This window comes from Hemicordylus capensis, chromosome 3, assembly GCF_027244095.1.
Source record: "Hemicordylus capensis ecotype Gifberg chromosome 3, rHemCap1.1.pri, whole genome shotgun sequence".
NCBI classification, from domain to species: domain Eukaryota; kingdom Metazoa; phylum Chordata; class Lepidosauria; order Squamata; family Cordylidae; genus Hemicordylus; species Hemicordylus capensis.
This window is the reverse complement of record NC_069659.1, coordinates 335581377-335601699: the sequence shown is the minus strand read 5'-3', so window position 1 is coordinate 335601699 and position 20323 is coordinate 335581377. Positions and strand designations below refer to the sequence as shown.

General features: G+C 43.5%; 1 protein-coding gene across 4 annotated transcripts; it reads right to left on the bottom strand.

Moving 5' to 3' along the window:
- Positions 1-1573: 1573 nt before the first annotated feature.
- Positions 1574-19870, bottom strand: MYNN (myoneurin). Of its 4 annotated transcripts, none has more exons than XM_053308002.1 (9): positions 19698-19870; positions 17406-17705; positions 14368-15170; positions 10905-11064; positions 10616-10794; positions 9761-9844; positions 7599-7685; positions 5715-5934; positions 1574-4652 (listed from the first exon to the last, which is right to left on the bottom strand). In XM_053308002.1, the coding sequence occupies exons 1-9, from the start codon at positions 19766-19768 to the stop codon at positions 4595-4597; spliced, it is 1962 nt and encodes a 653-aa protein (XP_053163977.1). In that variant the 5' UTR covers positions 19769-19870; the 3' UTR covers positions 1574-4594. The 4 variants fall into 4 exon arrangements, with proteins under 4 accessions (XP_053163977.1, XP_053163975.1, XP_053163974.1 ...); XM_053308000.1 differs by having other exon boundaries at positions 1574-3342; positions 4570-4652; positions 17406-19810; XM_053307999.1 differs by having other exon boundaries at positions 17406-19810.
- Between the last annotated feature and the right edge of the window lie 453 nt (positions 19871-20323).

The window sequence follows — 20323 nt, the reverse complement described above, 5'->3', positions numbered from 1 at the left end:
TTCTTGATTTCTGGCTTAAGTAAAAACAATGAGTTACTTGAATAACTGATTTTGAAAAGTTGGGGCCATAGTCACTACACAAACCCACACTGGGAAGTTGTTTTGTCCCTATAACTGGACCCCAATTCAGCTACAGTTAATAACTAAGGCTACAATCCAAAACATACTTACTAGGGAGTAAGCCCCATTGAACACAATGGGACTGGTACTTCTGTAAGCAAACATGCACTCTACTGAGAGCTGTGGGGGTTGTAACTAGCGTGTTCTGTTATTCTTACAATAGGCTTAGCTATTATCGGCTTTAGCTAAATTGTGGCCTTGGTGGATCATTAAGATTTACTGTGAATGTGATGATAAAAACTGATCTTAAAAAAAAAAAATAGAATAAACGTTTAATGCCAAAAAATATCAGAGCTACTTTGAAAGGCTGCAGTCAAGCTTGCCTTCTTGGGAATAAGGTCCATTGAAACCAGTATGACTTATTCCTACATAGATGTCTTATTACACATGGGTGTAAGTTAATGATTTTGCTCAAACTCACCATTGGTTTAAACACACTCATTTAAGTTACTAATGAACTGTTGCAAATATCTGTACATGCCTCTCTGAAATCAAACATGTAGTGTAGAGGTCTGCTGTTGAACTTGGATATGGGAAGCTTAGAGTTTTCAAATCTCCAATTCAGCCTTGAGCAAGTCTGTCTGTCTGTCTGTCTCTCTACCTAACTTGCCTCAAAGGGTTGTTGTAGAACCAAACTTTTGTACTGAGATCTGTGGAGAAGGCATGACACAAGTGCAACTAGCAGCCATCAAGAAATGTTGGTGCACCTCCTGCTCATTTCAGTGGCATATGTGCAGGAGAGTTCCCTGTGAGTTTTACTGTACACCTTGGAATACATTTTGTTTTTCTGATGTTGGGGGAAAGCACCAAGTCAATATAAAATTGTTATTGAATAACTGAGATTTTGACAACCTCTTTGCCCAAGGCTTAGCTTAGGGCACAGATCCACAAACTAAACTGTCATCCTCTCCACTCCCACTGTGAGTACTGGGTCGGAAGAGGTTGTGTCAGGGCAATATGTCAGTCAGGGCTGATGGAATTGTCGTCTGTGTAAGGAATTGAATGTTTCAGATTATTCTGAATTAAATATCTAAACAGTGAATACTTGTATCCCCCCCCCCCCCATCGGCTTCATGGGGGCACAAGGGAAGTACTAATTTACCTTAGGGAGTGAAATCAAACCTATTAGCCTCTGTGCCAATGAGTTTATATATTCAGTAGCTGTGAAACATGAGACTGAAGTGTCATAGCGGCGGAGATGTTGCTTTGATTTACTTTTCACAGCTCCTGACAATAATGGTATTAAATGAGACTGAGAAGAAGCCACTTACAAACTCACGAGTGTTATACCAGGAACAACAGAACATGGTGCTTCACTGGCAAAAAAAAAATCATCCTCTCTTATCAACTTGTGCATTTACTCAGTGACCCACTGCTACTAGAACAAGGTTCTTTCCTAACTGTTGCTTCCCTTTAGCTATTTATACAGAACACCAAGGAAGGAGCAGAGAAATGTTACAAAACAAGTTTTATTCAAGTCTAACATTAAAATATTGCAAGTCAAGTATGTACACAAACCCTTGCAGGGAAGTATAAAAGCAGGAGGCAAAGCACGCACACACACACACACACACACACACAGAGGAAGAAAAGTGTGTATTATCTGAGAAAATATTTCAGAAATAAGTTTAGCCAGAGATTACTGGTTCTTCCCTAAACTCACAATAGCTCCTCAGACCACTCCCAAATTTGGGATTGTTAAGCTAGTAAAACTAGTGGAGCATTTGAAGTAAGCGCTTAAGATCTGGGCTCATACTGGATGAAGAGAGGTTTATCATTATCCCTTTGAAGAGAACAGGGCAGCCCCAATGCAGACAGAACTTTGGGTCTGCATCCAAGCTCCCATGTGCGTACCTAGGTGGCCAGATTTGGCTTTTAAAAAGCCAAATTCTGGCTTATGGCCCATTTGGCCCACGAGTATACCCCTTAGGTTCTGGCAACTCTGCGTACCAGAGTCAGCAAGTCAGAGCAAATGATGGACTATTTGGCTTGTATGAGGGTTCAGGTCTACCACCTTCCTGAAGCCCCCAGATAGGGGAACAAAGTCCACGACAGAGGGGTGATGGAAGGATAGGAAACAAGCTATCTGCCCCACTCAGGTGGGCAGTTCCCTTGAACTAGAGGGAAGCCTCCTTGAGCAATAAACTGCTCAGGTATAAGGCGAGGGAGGCAGAAAGTGGGCATGTTTGGAAAGCTGCATAGAAAAGGCAGAGAAAGGAGGCGGCTAAGGAGCTCTTTAGCTCATGTCAGGGAGATAACCAGCAGCTATAGAAGAAAAAGTAACCCTTTTCTATCTGGTTGAGGCCAAGAGCAGCTATAAGGCGGGGTAAGCAATGTGCAGCTCTCCAGATGCTGCTGAACTACAACTCCCATCACTTCCAGCCACAACTTTCCAGATGTTGCTGAATAAGAACTGTAGAGTCACCCATTGCCTGCCTCTGGCCTAATGCTTGCCTCACTCCCAGGGAGTCAAACAACCCAACTATGAACCCCCAAATCAGAGGCTTTTTCAGAGAACTGAAATTGAACCCCAACTTAAAATCTTAGTTATCTTGAACCTGATTAAGCCACTAAACACAAAAAATTGTAACTGGTTCAAAATAAGTGGTTCAGTAGTTGGGCCCTCAGCTTTCAGCTGTATGATCATCACAGCTGTTTGTTTAAAAAACAAAAACTTAACATACAATTCAAGGATAAGCTTTAAAAAATTATCTCAAGTTACATCATTCTTGTATTCATTGTTTACAGCTACCATTGCAAGCAAAACAGTTTGAGATTATTCTGCATGAAATGTATCTAAACTAGTTCAAAATGTCCAAACTGGTTACTGAATAGAGTGTTAACATATAGATGCACCTGAACTGGAACAGAACCCAAGTTAATAGGGTTGATTTCCTGCTCATCTTCTCCCTTCTTCACAATTGGATAACCCATTTATATCTAAGTTAAGCTACATATTCCTTCCAACCCCAAAGACTTAGGAGGAGTAACTACATAAGGGATGTGTAACACATACCCCTGTGGTGTTTACCAAGATACTACCTTTATGGATCATATTGTTGTCGCCACTATGTCATCAGCAGAGGACATGGTTTGTTGTATATTTAAAATAAATCTTATGACAGCTGAATACTTCTACATGCCATAGTAAAGGCTTCAGTCGGCAATCAAAGAAGTGCTATTTTCTCCATTATTGCTGCAATAAATTTCAGCTCTCAGAGCCTGTGTAGTGTTGTAAGAAAAGGGGAGATAAAACTATTTTAAAATCTGCATACAAAAGACAACTAAATGAGCCTTACAAAATACATTTATAAATATTAAATAGCTAAGATGGATCTATTATAAATCTAAGAATACGGTTGCTTTTAAGTTGAAATAATTTAAGAAGTCACACACAGAGAAACATTCATATGAAATCTGCATTCTGAACAGCATGACTAGCATCCAGATTAAGTTAATAATGACTATCGTGTCTCATTGACTTCAGTGCTGCTTAATCATAACTAATCTAGTCTGGATGCTTCCCTATATGTTTTTCTAGAAGCTAGTTTGCTGTTGGGATCATATTCTGAAAATATATCCAGATAAGGAGCAAGAAGAGATGCTGCCTTAGCTGGCTGCTGTGACAGGAGCCCAAGAGAAAAAAATCAGTACCCTTTTGCTGGTCGGTTTAAAACACAAGGCCCAGCAACCAAAGAGGAAGATCAAACCAGCTGTAAGAAGACACAGTGAACACATGGAAATGTTGCAGTCATTGATGCGCCTAATGTGTTTTGATAAAATTTCAGCAGAGGACATTATAGAATAGACTTCTTCAGTCCGCAGAACTACATGCTGCGGTAGCCTCAAGCAGACTTCCTTTCTTGGTAAAGATGTCATTAAATCACATTGGGAACACCAAGCCTTGTAGCTGGGTTTTCCCTGTGTGCCTACCAAGAGCACACCGTCAGGAGCCCATGTCTTAGGTTTACCCTACCAGAAGAGCAAAGGGCAGCTACAGAGAAGTGTGTGGTATTCCTGCACCACACACACTGCTAAGCAGATGAGTGGCATGGCCAGCTGGTTACCTGTTTGGAGGAAATGGGTGCCAGATTTCATATAGGTAACCAACTTCTTCCTTTTACCTTCCCACTATAGAACAGGTGATGAATGCTCTATCAAAGCTGACAGCACTGATCATATGTACGGCAGGTAGAAAAGAATCCTCAAGAGCCGTAGCAGGCACAGAATCGTCTGCTGTACCAAAATATTTGGACTGGCATGAAAGAGGCCAGAACTATTAACTGCTCCCATATGGGTCAGTTTGACCTGCACTGCAATCTTTCTTGAAGGTGTGGGGACAGATAGATGATCTCTGAGTTTACTAGATAAAAGTTGTCAAGCATAGAGTTTGAAGTCCTCAGAATCACAGCTTTTTTTAAAAAAAAAAATCAGGTTTCTAGCACTCACGGTTACAAAGAGCTTTGACAAATCTTCAAGTCCTTCTCTCTCCGTCATGCAAAAAAAAAAAGGAAAAAAAGTGCCCAAATATTCTGAAAAACATGAATGAAAAAAGAATACTGTATGTGAGAGAGGCCATAATCCACTGGCAAAGTACAAGCTTTGCATACTAAAAAGCTTTCAAGTTTAATCCTATGAATTTCAGTTATCTTGGACAGTAGGGCTCAGGAAGACCCCTTTTCTATCAGTCTAAATGGACAATTGGGCAGAGGCAGGCCAAGGTAGCTCCTTATACAAAGTGGAATATATGCAAATATCTTATTCCAACTGCAATTTGGGTTTCTAGTTACAGAAGTTTATTTCAAGTTTGCACAACATACAACAGTACAAGTTCTGCTTTAGTGGACACCACCAACCTTGACTCAAAGCAGACCTTGGGTTTGATTCACTTCCCACCTGGATTTCCAGCAACTGGGACATGGCAGAATGAGTTATTGGGGGGGGGGGTGTCAGAGAAGCTGAGAATGAATTTTGCATATTTGTACAATTCATACACGCTGTGCAACTTAAATTTTCCTAGCACATAATTTGGATTACTTTGGTGTAGAATACACAAAGCCTTATGTGCAGCTGTTAACAAGGAAATAAGAGACTTCCCCATTCTTTCCCAAAGTTAGCTGATTTAAAAATGAAATATGTTAACTGGCAGGGAAGTATTGGGAATGTGGATTTAATTTCTTGATGATTGAACACCTTCATGATGCACGATTAGCTTTCTCTATGAACATGGAAGGAGCCCTCTAAAGCTCACTGGCGGTAATTTAACTGATAATTCTTAAGGCAGGTGTTTTTGAAAGAATGAATAATTCCTATCTTCTAGAAAATGCAAGAGTTATATATTTTTAAATATAAAAATCCACAATCTTTTTTCTAGATTAACAAAATATAAGAAAAACTGTGTTTCACAACATAGATGCATTCCCAGCTGTCCCTACTTGAAACCAAGATGAAGCCCAGCTCAATTGTAGCTTGCATGATTTCGTTCACTTTACATGAGATGCTCTTCCTACCAGTTCCAAAGGGAGTATGTGTGCGCATCACACAAAGGATGTCAGTACAACTGCTGGAGGAAAATAAACTGAGGTTCTGAATACCCAGTGATGGTAGACCTCAACAATGTGTCCGATGGGGGAGTCTGGCTATCCGTTATGGGCAATAGCACTTGATGATCCTCTGTCCCAATGGGGAGGGGCAATGCTATATCTGAAGGCTTTACATCAGTGGACTCCAGCAAAGGACTTTTCTCAGGTGGAATGGAATCTTGGTCGTTGAAGGAATGGTCAACTGTGATGGGATCCGGGGGGTTCTCAGAACCTGAGAAGACAAACAGCACTTAAATATTCATTGCTGAAAGCAAGTTTCAACAAGTTAAACACAGTGGAGAGAGAAAAATACATATGATTTGTTGCCTCAGATGTTTTGGAGACACTCCCCAACATAACTGCTTTCATAACCATTTACTGTAAAATCTGAAACGGAACTGAGAGTTGGATTTAAAATTATTTTGACTATAGAACCTAGGTATTTTAGCAATAGCAATAGCACTTACATTTATATACCGCTCTATAGCTGGAAGCTCTCTAAGCGGTTTACAATGATTTAGCATATTTTAGCACATTAACAAGCTAATACGTGACTGATGCCCCCAAATTCATGAGATAATCTCACTGCAAATTTTAAATGGGGATGGGAGAAACCTTAAAGCAACCACTCTGAAACCAGTATTTACAAGTTTACAGAAAAATCAAACTGTAACTGGTTTCACACACCGACCATCTAAAGCCACAGATGCAATTTAGCTATTTTGTGTATCTTCATATATGTCACCTAGCAGGAGGCTCAAGTTGATTAGAAGTCTTAAGCATCACCTCCACTATTCCCTATAAGGCGTGTGCACGCTCACAAGTTTTTGGATGTCCGCTCAGTTCATTTTAGATCCCGCTCAGGAAGGCCCCATTCTGAATGCAGGTGCGCGCACACTGTCTTGATACTGCCGCCCAGAACAAAACTCATTCCGCACAGAGATGAGAAAAATTAGACGGAACCACTGATTCCCTCCCACGTACCCTTGATTGTCAAAGTGACTTTCTCAATTATTTAGTAAATATTTAGCAAGATTTCTTTGAATTATTCTGCTAAGTGGACTTAAGTGAAAGCTTAATTAAGTATGTCCTCCTTTGTCTTAAAATCAAGGAACTTTTTAATGGACTCGTGTTTCTCATAGCTCAGTCTATGAGCTATGGTTTTACCCCTTACTTGCATCAGTCTCAAGTTTTAGATACCAAATACAATACCTACATAACTGACAAAGTATCACTGAGCCTTTCTTCAGCCCTTCCACTCTCAATGGTTTGCTAAGGGTGTCAACCCTGTAAATTAGTGACTGCAGTTCTCCCATTGGCAGCGTGATCTACATACGGCCTAAATAAACAACAGCAAAGGATCTGTCATGACTGGTTTCTGTAAGCTGTTCTATATAGCTGTGTTCTTCGCTGTAAGGCCCAGGAGCCAATGGCAGCTTCCATAAACTCTAAGAATGGCTCTCTCACTACCTGTTTATTGGGCTTGTGCAAAGTTCTGGTTGAAGCTGAGTACTCTACACATTCCCACTGGCACCATGTAGAGGTGATCATTCCCGCATGCATTGCTGCACTTTGCCTAGTGCCGGGGGGTCCGTTAAGGGAAGCAGAGCCCTCGTGAACCCCTGTACCATCTGGAAAAGACGTACATGGAGTGCTGTGAAATTTGGCCCTTCCCAGGGTTTTCCCCACAGTGCTCTTAAGAGGGCTCCATCTTTCCGAAAAGGCCTTCCCAGCATTGAGAAAAGTGCAGTACTGTGTGAAGATCAACACAGTGGGACAATCTGACAAAGTGACCCCTGCTTGGAAAATGGTGAAGATCTCGCTGTTCTTCAGCGTCCAGAGATAGACTGTTGATTTGTGAGTCTATGACTACCAGATCCTTTAACCAGCACTTACTTGCATGGACCTTTGCTTTGTGCTTCTTTAGGTTTTTTATATCTGTGTAGGAATTTCCACACAACTCACAGATAAATGGTCTTTCACCTAAAAAAATCCAAAATTGTCAGACTTCATGAATTTCACTCAATCATCTCATCACAAAGGGAAAAAAATCTTGACGTACTGGTTTATGACAAAGCGTCATGATCATTTAACATTCATAGCCTTATGAACAAAATTAAAATTGGACTAGCAATGAGAAATTAAATCATGCCTGAGAAACATGGAACTGTATGCACATACTGTTGCCCACAACAAAACACAGCCACACAAGCTTCAATCCTATCTATGCTCAGGCAGACTTTTTTGGAAGTGCTGCCCCTGCCCAACAACTCTGCTATAAAATATGATCTCCTCATTGTTAGGTCATAAGAACATAAGAACAGCCCTGCTGGATCAGGCCCAAGGCCCATCTAGTCCAACATCCTGTTTCGCATAGTGGCCCACCAGATGCTGCTGGGAGCCACAGGCAGGAGTTATAGGCATGCCCTCTCTCCTGCTGTTACTCCCCCGCAACTGGTACCCAGAGGCACCCCGCCCCCGAGGCTGGAGGTGGCCCACAGCCCTCCGACTAGTAGCCGTTAACAGACCTCTCCTCCATGAAGTTATCCAAACCTCTCTTAAAGCCATACAGGTTGTTGGCTGTCACCACATCTTGTGGAAGAGAATTCCACAAGTTGATTATGCGTTGTGTGAAAAAGTACTTCCATTTGCTGATCCTAGATTTCCTGGCAATCAATTTCATGGGATGACCCCTGGTTCTAGTGTTATGGGAGAGGGAGAATAATTTCTCTCTATCCACTTTCTCCACACCATGCATGATTTTATAGACCTCTATCATGTTTCCCCGCAGTCATCTTTTTTCTGAACTAAACAGCCCCAGGTGTTGTAGCCTAGCCTCATAAGAAAGGTGCTCTAGGCCCCTGATCATCTTGGTTGCCCTCTTCTGCACCTTTTCCAGTTCTACAATGTCCTTTTTTAGATGTGGTGACCAGAATTGTACACAGTACTCCAGGTGTGGCCACACCATAGTTTTGTATAAGGGCATTCTAATATTAGCAGTTTTATTTTAAATCCCCTTCCTAATGATCCCATCAAGGTTACATAGCAGCCTTTAGCCAAAGATCACAAAACTAGTTGCCATGATAGTTAATTGCAAGGGAAGACAACCAATACAGCAGGCAGTATCAAATATAGGCGCACCACTCAGAAGATGCTTTTCATGTAAAAGGTTCAACCCCAGCATCTACAGTAAAAATCATCAAGAGGCCACTGATCAGAAAACTCTCTGCCCACGACCTTGGAGAACTGCTGCCAGAGCAGACCCAGACTGGATTAGATGGACCAGAGGTCTGACTCAGTAAAAGGCAGCTTCGTATGTCAACACTACTTTTATTTTATTTATTGTTAAATTTGTATACCTCCTTTCATTAAAACAATCCCAAGGTGGTTTACACAAAAATTAAAAACAAGACTATTAAAATGACACAAAATATTAAGCTAAAATATAAAACTAATCTGACTAAAATGATTTAAAATACAAGTATAAAAACGGTACAAAATAAAAAGCAGCAGCAGTAGAGACAATCATATAAAAGCCTGGGTAAAAAGCCAAGATTTAACACGCTTTCTAAAAACTGTGATGGAGACTGAGGGAATAGCCACCGGGAGAGCATTCCAGAGTCTGGGGGCAGCAACAGAGAAGGGCCTGTCCCACATGCACAACAACTGAGCCTCCCTCATTGTCGGCACCTGGAGCAGAGCCCCCTCAGATGATCTTGTCAAGCGGGCAGCAACCCTCCCTTGGGAGCAGGCGGTCCCTCAGGTATCCCGGGCCCAAACTGTTTAGGGCTTTAAAGGTCAAAACCAGCTAGTCTCCACACACACACTCAATGGACTCTGGGTATCTATGATTTATAGAAAGCAGTAAGCATAGAGCAAGATGGAGCATACATGGATTAGAATCTCTTCATTACCCCTGTGTGGGCAGTGGGGAAAAAATCCAGCTTTCAGCTGCAGATACCCTAAGAGAGTAGTGTGCTTGACATTAAGTGGTCTTGAGTATGGACATAAGCATGGGGGAAAGTAACATACAGGAAGATGCATGCTTGCAAACTGACCTGTATGGGACCGAAAATGTTTGCTGAGTTCCCCTGAAGAAATGAAGCTTTTGCCACAAATACCACATATATATGGTTTCTCCCCTATGGAGAAAAATGAATTGGTCAGTTCAGTACACAATCTACAGGACAACACACACAAAATCTCTCTGAATTACAATTACTTCCCCATTGGAAGCCATAGGGGGGGAAAAGGTCACAATACACATCTCCACTGCTGTCCTCCATACATACATCCTGATGTTTGCAGCATCTCCTTTAGGAAATATGGAATTGCTTTATACTGCTGGTCCACCCAATGGGATGTGCTCAGACGGACCACAGCTCTCCAGGATATTAAGGCAAAGCAGGGCCTCCTCCAACTGGAGGTGCCTAAGATGTCATATGTACAAAGCTGAGTTCTACCATTCTAGCACTGAACTCAATTCTCGGCCAAGTCCCCGACATAAAAATCCAACAGCAGCAGGTATTCCCAGCACTGTTCCCTCTAAAGCATGCGTATATGTGCGCGCTCATACATTTTCTGATGTCCGCTCAGTTAATTTTAGATCCTGCTCAGGTTGACTCAGTAAGGTCCCACTCTGAATGCACGTGCGCACACAGTGCCTTGATACTGCCGCCCAGAACAGATGTTTCTCATTTGGCACACAGATGAAAAAAATAAGAGAGAACACTGATTCCCAGGCAGTCCAACCAAGGACAATCCTCCTCAGTTTTAGAAAGTGTGTTGGGGGTGGAGGGGTGGCTATAGACCAAGCACCTCCCAACCTTGTTTCAGAGACCCCCTATCACTCCCTTGTTCTACTGCTAACTCTCTCAAAAAATGTCTCCCCAGCTCTGCTATTTAAGAATCACCTGTATGCTTTCTTGAGTGAGTGATGAGTGAACTTGAGACTGCAAAAGCTTTCCCACAGGTGTCACAAACGTAAGGCTTTTCTCCCGTGTGTCGTCGCACATGATACGTCAGTGTGCTGGCTTGGGCAAATCGTTGCCCGCACCGATCGCAGACGTATGGCTTCTCCCCACTGTGCTTCCTAAAGGGAAGAGAAGGATTCAAGTCCATTGGTGCATCCAGCTGCCTCTCTGCATGCACAACCGCCTCCTTAACTAAACAAGCTGATTGACAAGATGCCCATTCACTCACCTGGCATGGATCTTCAGATTGCTAGAGGTTGCGAACTGCAGGTTGCAGGCATCACACTTGTATGGTTTCTCCTCTCCGTGGTGCATACGGCTGTGGAAAACCAGCTGGCATTTCTGAGCAAAGCCTTTGTCGCAAAGTTCACATTTGTATGGCTTTTCACCTATGGAGAGAAGTGAATTACTACTTTGGTCATATCTGAAGTCTCAAAATAAGATTTTTTCCGGATTAAAAAACTATGATGATAAACTGGGGTGGGAAGTTCAAAGGGAAGAAAAGGCATGTCAAGGAAAACAGGGACAAAGTCCGACCCTACTGACATTCAACACAGAGCAATCCATTGCTAAATACACCTATTATCCATACCGCGGCTAACACGCACCTACTATGACAGACAAGTGACAGACAAGATGGCAAGACTCCTCCAGCCATCCCAAGAAGTGTAGATGCAACCCCTTCTCCCCAAATGTTTATAGTAACTTCTCTCTAAAAACAAACAAATAAACAAAAAACAACAGCCTTTGAAGGTGGCTTGGGAATTAAGTTCTAGGAACTGCCTTACTATTCAGCTAGAGTACTGCCAGTTTTGAGCATATTCAGACATCATGTTTACCCTGTGGTTTCTCGGAGTCACCCTCTATTTCTGTTAGTTATTCACATGTTCACTTAATCTGGTACCAAGCTTACCAATTAAGATCACCTTAAAATCTGAATTACTAAAATGCAGCTTGTATTCCTCCTGATTAATATAAGCATGAGACCAAAGCAGCTATCCATCATGACAGGCTTGTTAGCTGAATAGGAAAACCTACTCACTACCACAGAGTGAAAAGAAGAAATATAAAATGAAAGATGCTCACATTACACAAATGTGTTAGTAGATGGCAGGCACTGAATTAGGAGTTCCACACTGCAATTCCTATCACAAGCAGATTAAAAAGCCCATCAAAAGAAAAACACCGGATGTTCTCTTTAACAACCTTAAGAACAGCCCTGCTGGATCAGGCCCGAGGCCCATCTAGTCTAGCATCCTAGATGCTGCTGGGAGCCACAGGCAGGAGCCACAGGCATGCCCTCTCTCCTGCTGTTACTCCCCTGCAACTGGTACACAGAGGCATCCTGCCCTTGAGGCTGGAGGTGGCCCACAGCCCTCCGACTAGTAGCCGTTGATAGACCTCTCCTCCATGAAGTTATCCAAACCCTTCTTAAAGCCATCCAGGCTGTTGGCCACACATCTCGTGGCAGAGAATTCCACAAGTTGATTATGCGTTGGGTGAAATAGTACTTCCGTTTGTTGGTCCTAGATTTCCTGGCAATCAGTTTCATGGGATGACCCCTGGTTCTAGTGTTATGGGAGAGGGGAAAGAATTTCTCTCTATCCACATTCTCCACACCATGCATGCTTTTATAGACCTCTATCATGTCTCCCCGCAGTCACCTTTTTTCTAAACTAAAAGGCCCCAGGTGTTATAGTCTTGCCTCATAAGAAAGGTGCTCTAGGCCCCTGATCATCTTGGGGATTTTCAATCCCCTTCCTAATGATCGCTAGCATGGAACTGGCCTTTTTCACAGTGGCTGCACATTGAGTCAACACTTTCAATGAGCTGTCCACCACGGCCCCAAGATCCCTCTCCTGGTCAGTAAGGAAGCTGGACTAGATGGGCCTTGGGCCTGATCCAGCAGGGCTGTTCTTATGTTCTTAAGGTTGTTAAACCTTAAGTAACACATACAGAACTTAATGTTCAGACGGCATACTAGGCCCATAGGCCCGCATCTAAATGCACAGGAAACCTCACCTTGCTGAGGCATGGAAAGAACCGATATAGCAACTCCTTGGTTCCAAATGTGGTGGTACATAGCCATTCTTAGTTTGGGGAGTACATTTGCCTGCTTAGTTCCCATAACAAATGAGATGCTGGCACACTCACTGGTGGTGTGACTTTTCATTGGTGGCACCCCAATTGTAGCACACTCTCCCCAGACACACTTGGCTTTCCCCTCTAGAAAAGCACAATTTTTCACTAGCTTTCTCACAACTTTGTTTTCCTCTCAAATGCTTACCAGATGTTTTGTTTTATTCTTGCTTAATGGATAATTAACATTTAATTTTTTAAAAAAATCACAAAACAAAACAGGTTAATTGGAAGTTTCTACTGAAAGGTGGGACAGAAATCTTAACAAGTAACCCGCCCAATGGAATACCTCTCACCATGTCGCTTGGCCTGGCTCAGGAGGGGCTTGATAACCCACATGTTTTTGAATTATCAGGAAATCATCAAGAAGAGAAGTCTCTATCAAGTTCCTGCAATAAGCGGGTGCCATAGATCAGGCCTGCACAACATAAAGACGGGAGGCAATAAGAATATCCTGCAGCAGGAGCAGAAGCCATGAAGACCTTTTGGCTTGTCCTGCTGACAAGCAGCAAAGGCTCAATTTGGCTGCTTGAGAGCAGAGGAGATGCGTTTGGCAGCAATGGACCAATGAGTGAGTGAGCCAGTTGCTGCAGCAGCAATGGATGGAACATCGGAAGCTGCCATATACCAAAGCAGACCATTGGTCCATCTAGCTCAGTATGGTCTACACAGACTGGAAGTGGCATCTTCAAGGTTGCAGGCAGGAATCTCTCTCAGCCCTATCTTGTTGATGCCAGGGCAGGAACTTGGAACCTTCTGCTCTTCCCAGAGTGGCTCCATCCCCTAAGGGGAATATCTTACAGGGCTCACACATCAAGTCATCCTATGCATGTTTACTCAGAAATATATCCCACGGTGTACCCAGTGAGGGTTATTCCCAAATAACTTAAGAACAGCCCCGCTGGATCTGGTGCAAGGCCCATCTAGTCCAGCATCCTGTTTCACACAGTGGCCCACCAGATGCCTCTGAGGAGCCCACAGCCAAGAGGTATGGGCATGCCCTTTCTCCTGCTGTTGTTCCCCTGCAACTGGTATTGAGAGGCATCGTGGAAATAAGCTTGCCTAGAATTCTAGGCAATTCTAGAATTCAATTAAGCTTGCTCAGAATTGCAGCCTGAAAGCAACAGTGATTTAGAGAGAGGAGAGGACTTAACATTTGTTGAGGGCTGCCATGCACACACTCCAGCTGCCCCACTGACTGAGCAGGACAAGGCCTATTTTCTATCCACTGTCCTTGGTTAAAATTAGGGGTCCCTTGACTCTGGGGGCTGGGAGGGAATATCCACAAGCAGCTAACAAATCGATTTATTACATTAAAATTAATAGTAATGCACTGAAAATTGACCTTGGGCCTCATACACCACATTGTGGTTGATGCCAGCCCACAACAGGGCTTTTGAATTGTGCATCTCTGCCAGAGATGGTTAGTGAATCACAAGTGTTTATACTCACACAAGAAAACCAAATGCGGCTTATGGTGTACATTCAGACAACCCATACCTCATAACTCATTTTAATAAAAGGCAACGCCCAACACAAAGCAAAGAGCCTACCTGTGTGAGTTCTTACATGCGTTTTCAGCTGGTTGCACTGGGTAAAGGCCTTCCCACAGAGCTGACACACGTATGGTTTGACTCCTTTGTGGATCCTCATGTGCCGCCTCAGACTGCTGGCTTCAGAAAACACCTTCCCACAGGTGTTGCATACTGGCTTTACCTTGGAGTATTTCTGATCCAATTCCTCTCCTGAGGTCTCCAACTGGTAAGAGTTCTTGTCGCTGGCAATGTTGGACAAGCAATGCTCTTTCAACGCACAAGCCTGAGGTGATTTCCCCCGTTTGGTTTTCATTGTCATCGCCTGCACAAGGATCTCCTGTGCAGCAAAAGTTTCACTCTCCACCACTGCTGTAAGCTGCAGCTCAGAATTATCCCCACCTTGAGCTGCTTGCTCTGTTATCTCCGTGGCTAGCTTATTTGCATCTAAAAACATCTCCACAGAAGAGTTCTCCGCAACATCACCTGGATGTTGCACAGCCTTGTTTGGCAGGTTTTTGGCAGAACTGAGGGCCTTCTTTCGCTTTTTGGTTTGAATGAACTTCTTCTCCAGAGGTGCTTTTATGACGGGGGGCTGAACCATGTTCACTGAAAGGGTGTCCGTTTTGTCCTGGTTATCATAGTCCCGAAGGGTGAGCAGGCAAGTCTGTTGGTTCAATGCAATGTTCCCAGTGATACTAGAGATTTCTGTAGAAGAGGGATTAGCAATAAAAGCAAAGTCTTCCATCTTTATTTTACATTTAGTGACCACCTCCTCCACTCTGAGATAGTCGGCAGCCTGATGTATTTCTTTAACATTCCAACTGCAAGGGAAAAAGGTTAAATGGCAGTGTACCAGGTAAAGAACATGTCTGCCTTCATGAATCAGTATAAATATTAAATTGAGCAGTATGAGGAAAATATTTTTTTAATCAGGTTTTAAAGGTTAGTTTTCATTCCAGTTATATTAAATGCCTCTTTAATATAGGCATTTAATAAAACTGAAATGAGAACTAAACTTTAAAACCTGATTTATTTTTTAAAAATCTTATTTAAAAGAAATCTAATTGTAATAACAATGGCTTAGATACAAATGTGCCGTGCAACTAGCAGAAAGCCTCATTATTTCAAATCCTGAGGAGTTTCTCCATTAGCACAATCTACAAAGCTGCACAAGTTTTTTTCAGAATCTTTATAGCCCACTAGAGTTGATACGCTCAAGTTAATATCTTCTTCATTCACTGTGGTTTTTGTACTATAATTCAACTCCTAATACACTGCATTGCAAGAGGTCTACTGCTAGCACATGGAACAGCATTAAATGGTTTTCTCTTTCCACTCACTGGCTGATGACACCCAGGCTAATTACTCCTGAGTAGTTCTACTGAAGGATTATTCAGTAAACCTGGACGTCAGCCACTGTGCTTTGGATCCAAATGAACATTTACCGACTACTTTGTTCTCTTTTCTAGCATGTTGCTGTAGATGGAATATCAAATTTGGTTATTAGAGACCCAGTTTCAAATATTCACTCACCCATCTCTAGCTTACCAGGAGGCCTCAGGGAAATCACTCTCTCACAGGTACCTTTTAGATGCTTTCACATCAGAGCTCTTTTTATGCGATGCAAGTTAGAGCAATACCATTATTAGGGCAACTAAAATATTACAGAATAGTAAGGCGTGCACACATGCCTGCGCTGACACGTTTTTTGATGTCCACTCAGTTAATTTTAGATCCCACTCAGGTTGAATCAGGAAGGCCCCATTCTGAATGCAGGTGTGTACACACTGCCTTGAGACTCCCTCCCAGAACAAAACTCATTCCACACACAGATGAAAAAAGTTAGAGAGAACACTGATAGTGAGCAAGCTTGAGAAATACCCAGAACCACTCTTCAGACTAGATATTAAGCAAAATGGCAGATAGGAAGAACACAAATTGGGCCATAATGGGAAAGCCCCTGAAGCCTGCAATTTACAAAGGTGTGGGTTGGAAATTTTTCTGCAGAAAATTTTCAGGAAGTTTTTCCCATTTCTACTTGGTTACTTGAAAAACGTTTGATACAGTGAGGAGAAATTAATATGGTGCAGGTTTTTGTTTTTTACTGTATAAATAGGTCATACCAAATGCCAAATCAGTTCACCATCTATTTAGGGCCATCAAGAAATTTTGCATAGTACATTTGAGAAAATGTTAATGCAAACTGAACTACAATACCTTGTGTATTGTACACTAGAGCAACACAAGCCCAAAACGGCCCCAGCACAATGTCCCTATGGTGTCCCAGTGAAAGCACACAGCCACAAACAATGCTCACATTTAAAAGCTATAACATTGAAAGCAAGTATTAAAACTAAGCTTTCAAATCCAAACCTCACAAGAATGTTCAGAAAATTGTGAAAAGGGCTAAGTGTATTTAATACATAACAGTTTATAGCTATAATTGTAAAAAGCCAAGTCATATTTTACTATCTGAATTAGAGTACCAGAAAGCATACGTGTAAAAGCTAAAATGCACATAAAGCATTATGATTTGTGAATGACTGGTTTTCTCTACAACAAACATAAAAGCAGAATCATTTCCTGATCATCAGTTCCATATGTACTGCCATGAAATTCAGTAATTTAACTCACACTTGTGCATTCACCATCAACCACATATTTGGCCATTTAAACTCCGATAGAAAAAGTAGTGGGAACTGGCTCTTAGTGCCCTTATAATTTGCTGCTTAAATCCAGGAAGGGAAACCAAGCTGGGAAACTGCTCCTTTAAATAACTGTTGGCAACACTGGAGAAAGTATTTTCCCTCTTTCTGTACTGTAATATTTGGCCTCTGAAATAGCAAGTTACTCCCTGAACTAAGAATTCTAGAATGCCAACTTCCAGGACCATCAAACATTAGCTTCTATATTCAAGTGCCCCCTTCCATCTTCCCTATACCTGCCTCTTTGGTGCCACATCTTAGACTGTGAACCTTCAGACAAAGACACATTGTCAATTATCTACAAAGAACTTTATTTTAAAATGAAATAAACATCCAGTCCTATTACGTTACCTGTCAAGGTTTAAATCTCCCGTATAAATGAATTCCAGAAGTTTCTGAAATCCATCTGCCTTCACTTGATTCTGATCCAAAAATACGTTACTCTCCAAGGTATCCCTGTAAAAAGTCCCAAAGTATTCACTGAAGGAAGCCAGCACATTTCGGTGAGCTTTGAACTGGAATTCACCAATCACAATGGTGCAGTCACATAGAAAGCCTGCCTCTCGCTGTTTGTTCAGTCTCTCCAGTAGGTGCTCACAGTGATGGGAATGCTGCATTTTGGGTGACAGGACACAACTTCTTTGATTCGGTCTGAGAAGGCAAGAGAATATACTTAATGCCAGTACACCAAGTGTTGTAAATATAGAAGTGACACAGCTGCTGCCTATTGCAGTGAAAGATCTAGGCATGTACAGATGCACCACGCTAAGACCACACACAATGATCTGCATGCATATCATTCTCTACATAGAAATACAACACCATCCACATGGAATTCTTGTAAAGCAGCCTCAAACTAACAATCCCCAAGTACACAATCAACAAATGCCAAGATGTATTTAGGGTCATTCACAAACCCCTGATCTTCTCTGAGAATTATAAACTCCACCTACTAAAGTAATAACCTTGCTACAGTTTATACAGTCACAATCTTAGTTACGAAAGAAGGGCAAATCAAGGGCCTCATCCCTTTCCGGAAGTTGCTGCCTTTCACATCTCTGAATCAAGCCTGAATCATATCTTGAATGCATATATAAGGCAGATGTTGTTAAATGTAACCACCCTTAACTCATTTTAGATCTGAAGATTATGCCCCTAACACTTCCTACTTGATAAGGCGAAAACATCACTCTCCCCTTACTCCATTACTATTGCTTGCCAGAGGACCAGCTCTTCATTTCAGCCACTACCTACTCAGTTCAGCCAAGTGTAACATTTTCCTCTCATGGCCAGCTAACAACCACCCCTTTCTTAAGACTTTTGGTTCAGTGGTGTCAGATGCAAATTTCCCCAAAATGTTAAATTTTCCACTCCACGTTACTGTTGAAGTAAGTTAGTGGATCTTTGGGCATGCTATATATTAATATTCTTCACTGCCTAATTTTCTTCTTTATACCACAGGGTTCCGGAGTAGTCAGAAGTCAATATCGACTTGACGGCACACTTTAAGAACATCCCTGCTGGATCGGGACTGTGGCCCATCTAGTCCAGCATCCAGTTTCACATAGTGGCCCACCAGATGCTGCTGGAAGCCTACAGACAGGAATTGAGGGCATGCCCTCTCTTCTGCTGTTACTCCCCTGCAACTGGTATTCAGAGGCATCCTGCCTGAGGCTGGAGGTGGCCGATAGCCACTAGATTAGTAGCCATTGATAGACTTGTCCTCCAAATATTTGTCTAAGTCCCATTTAAAGGCATCCTGACACTGGAAATGCTGCAGCTTGTTGTTGTTGTTGGGCTAATGTATTCCACACTGAATACCGATAGATTTACTTCTGAGTAAATAACCCTAGGCTTGAACCCCACCGTTGCAGTGTGCCTCCGGAGTAAGAGGTGTGTCATCAGACTATAGCTGAGCCCCATTCACTTGCTTAATTCTACCCCACATCGTCACAGGAAAGTCTCCCAGCTGCTTACAAAGTTAAAGTTAACTATACAATAAAGAACACGACGACCCAGGTTCTGGCCGCGGGAGGGCGAGGAGGGGTGCCATGCCGGCCCCATCCACCTGAGGAATTTAAAGCAGACGGGCACTCTGCCCGTACGGCAGAGCAGCCAATCCGGCCTTTGTCACACCGGAGCAGGCACCGTGTGCACGGGGGACCCCGCCACAAGGGAACGGTTTCCTCCTCATCTGTGCCGCCCTTTCGAGGGGTAGGAGGCGCCTCCATCCTACCACTTCTAACTTTCCACCCAGAAGCCCGGCCAGGGAGGCGGAGGTGGCGAGGCGCAGGCGCGCAGGTCGGAGCAGCAACACCAGCCACAGCGGCTGCCAGCCGTGTCCCCGCGGCCCGCCTTCGAAGTTGGAGGAGACGGCGTCGCGCCCCCTTCCCTTCCCTTCGCCCGGAGCACCACGCGGCCGGCAGAGATATCGGCGCATTTTGGTGCGGATCACTCGCTCACACCCCCGGCCTGGCCCGGCCCAGCCCAGCCCCCGGGGCGCCAAGGGAGGGCGCTGGAGCTCGGCTCGTCCCGCAGAGAGTGTCCCACGTTCGCCCCCTGGCTGCGGCAGGGGCCATGCTGAGCCGCTCCAGCAGCCTCCCTGGCTCGCGCGGAAAGAGAACGGCAAGCCCGGCGACCCACTCGGCGGGAGGCTCCTCGTCGGCGTGACGCCCTGCTCGGTCGCACAGCCCTGAAGCCGGCCATGGGGACATGGAGCCTTGTTCGCCTCAAGCCGCCATTTTGTGATGACGTTGCCCGCGCCGCCGCGTCTTCGGAGAAGCGGCGGTGGCGGCGGGGCTCTGACTTCCGCTCGCCAACATTCCGGCAACGAAAGGGTGGCGCTGGGAGACTCTGGAAAAGGGGCGGGCGGCCAGGCAGGCTGCGTTAGCGCCCAGCAGCGTCCCTTGGAGAGCGTAGAAACTACGTTTCCCATGATGCCCAGCGCCACAAGCTGGTGGACGTCTTAAGGTTAGGGTTTTAAACAGGCATGACGGGGAACGTAGTTTTCCCAAGTCCACAAAGTTTTCTCAGTGATAGGTTGGAATCTACGGGCGGCTGGCTCGAGATAGTCTTGAATTCCATTCGGCTTCGTGGAACTTGCACTGCAGCTGCCAAATAATAAAGCTGAATATTTTTTAAAAAATAAAAATAGTTCGTAGTGATAATAGTTTCCTCGTGTTTCTAACTTTATTATCACTTTTGTAAAGGCAGTAACAGTTTTCTGGGCAGAAATCAGATGCCTGCTCAGGAGTCCAATTTAAAATCGC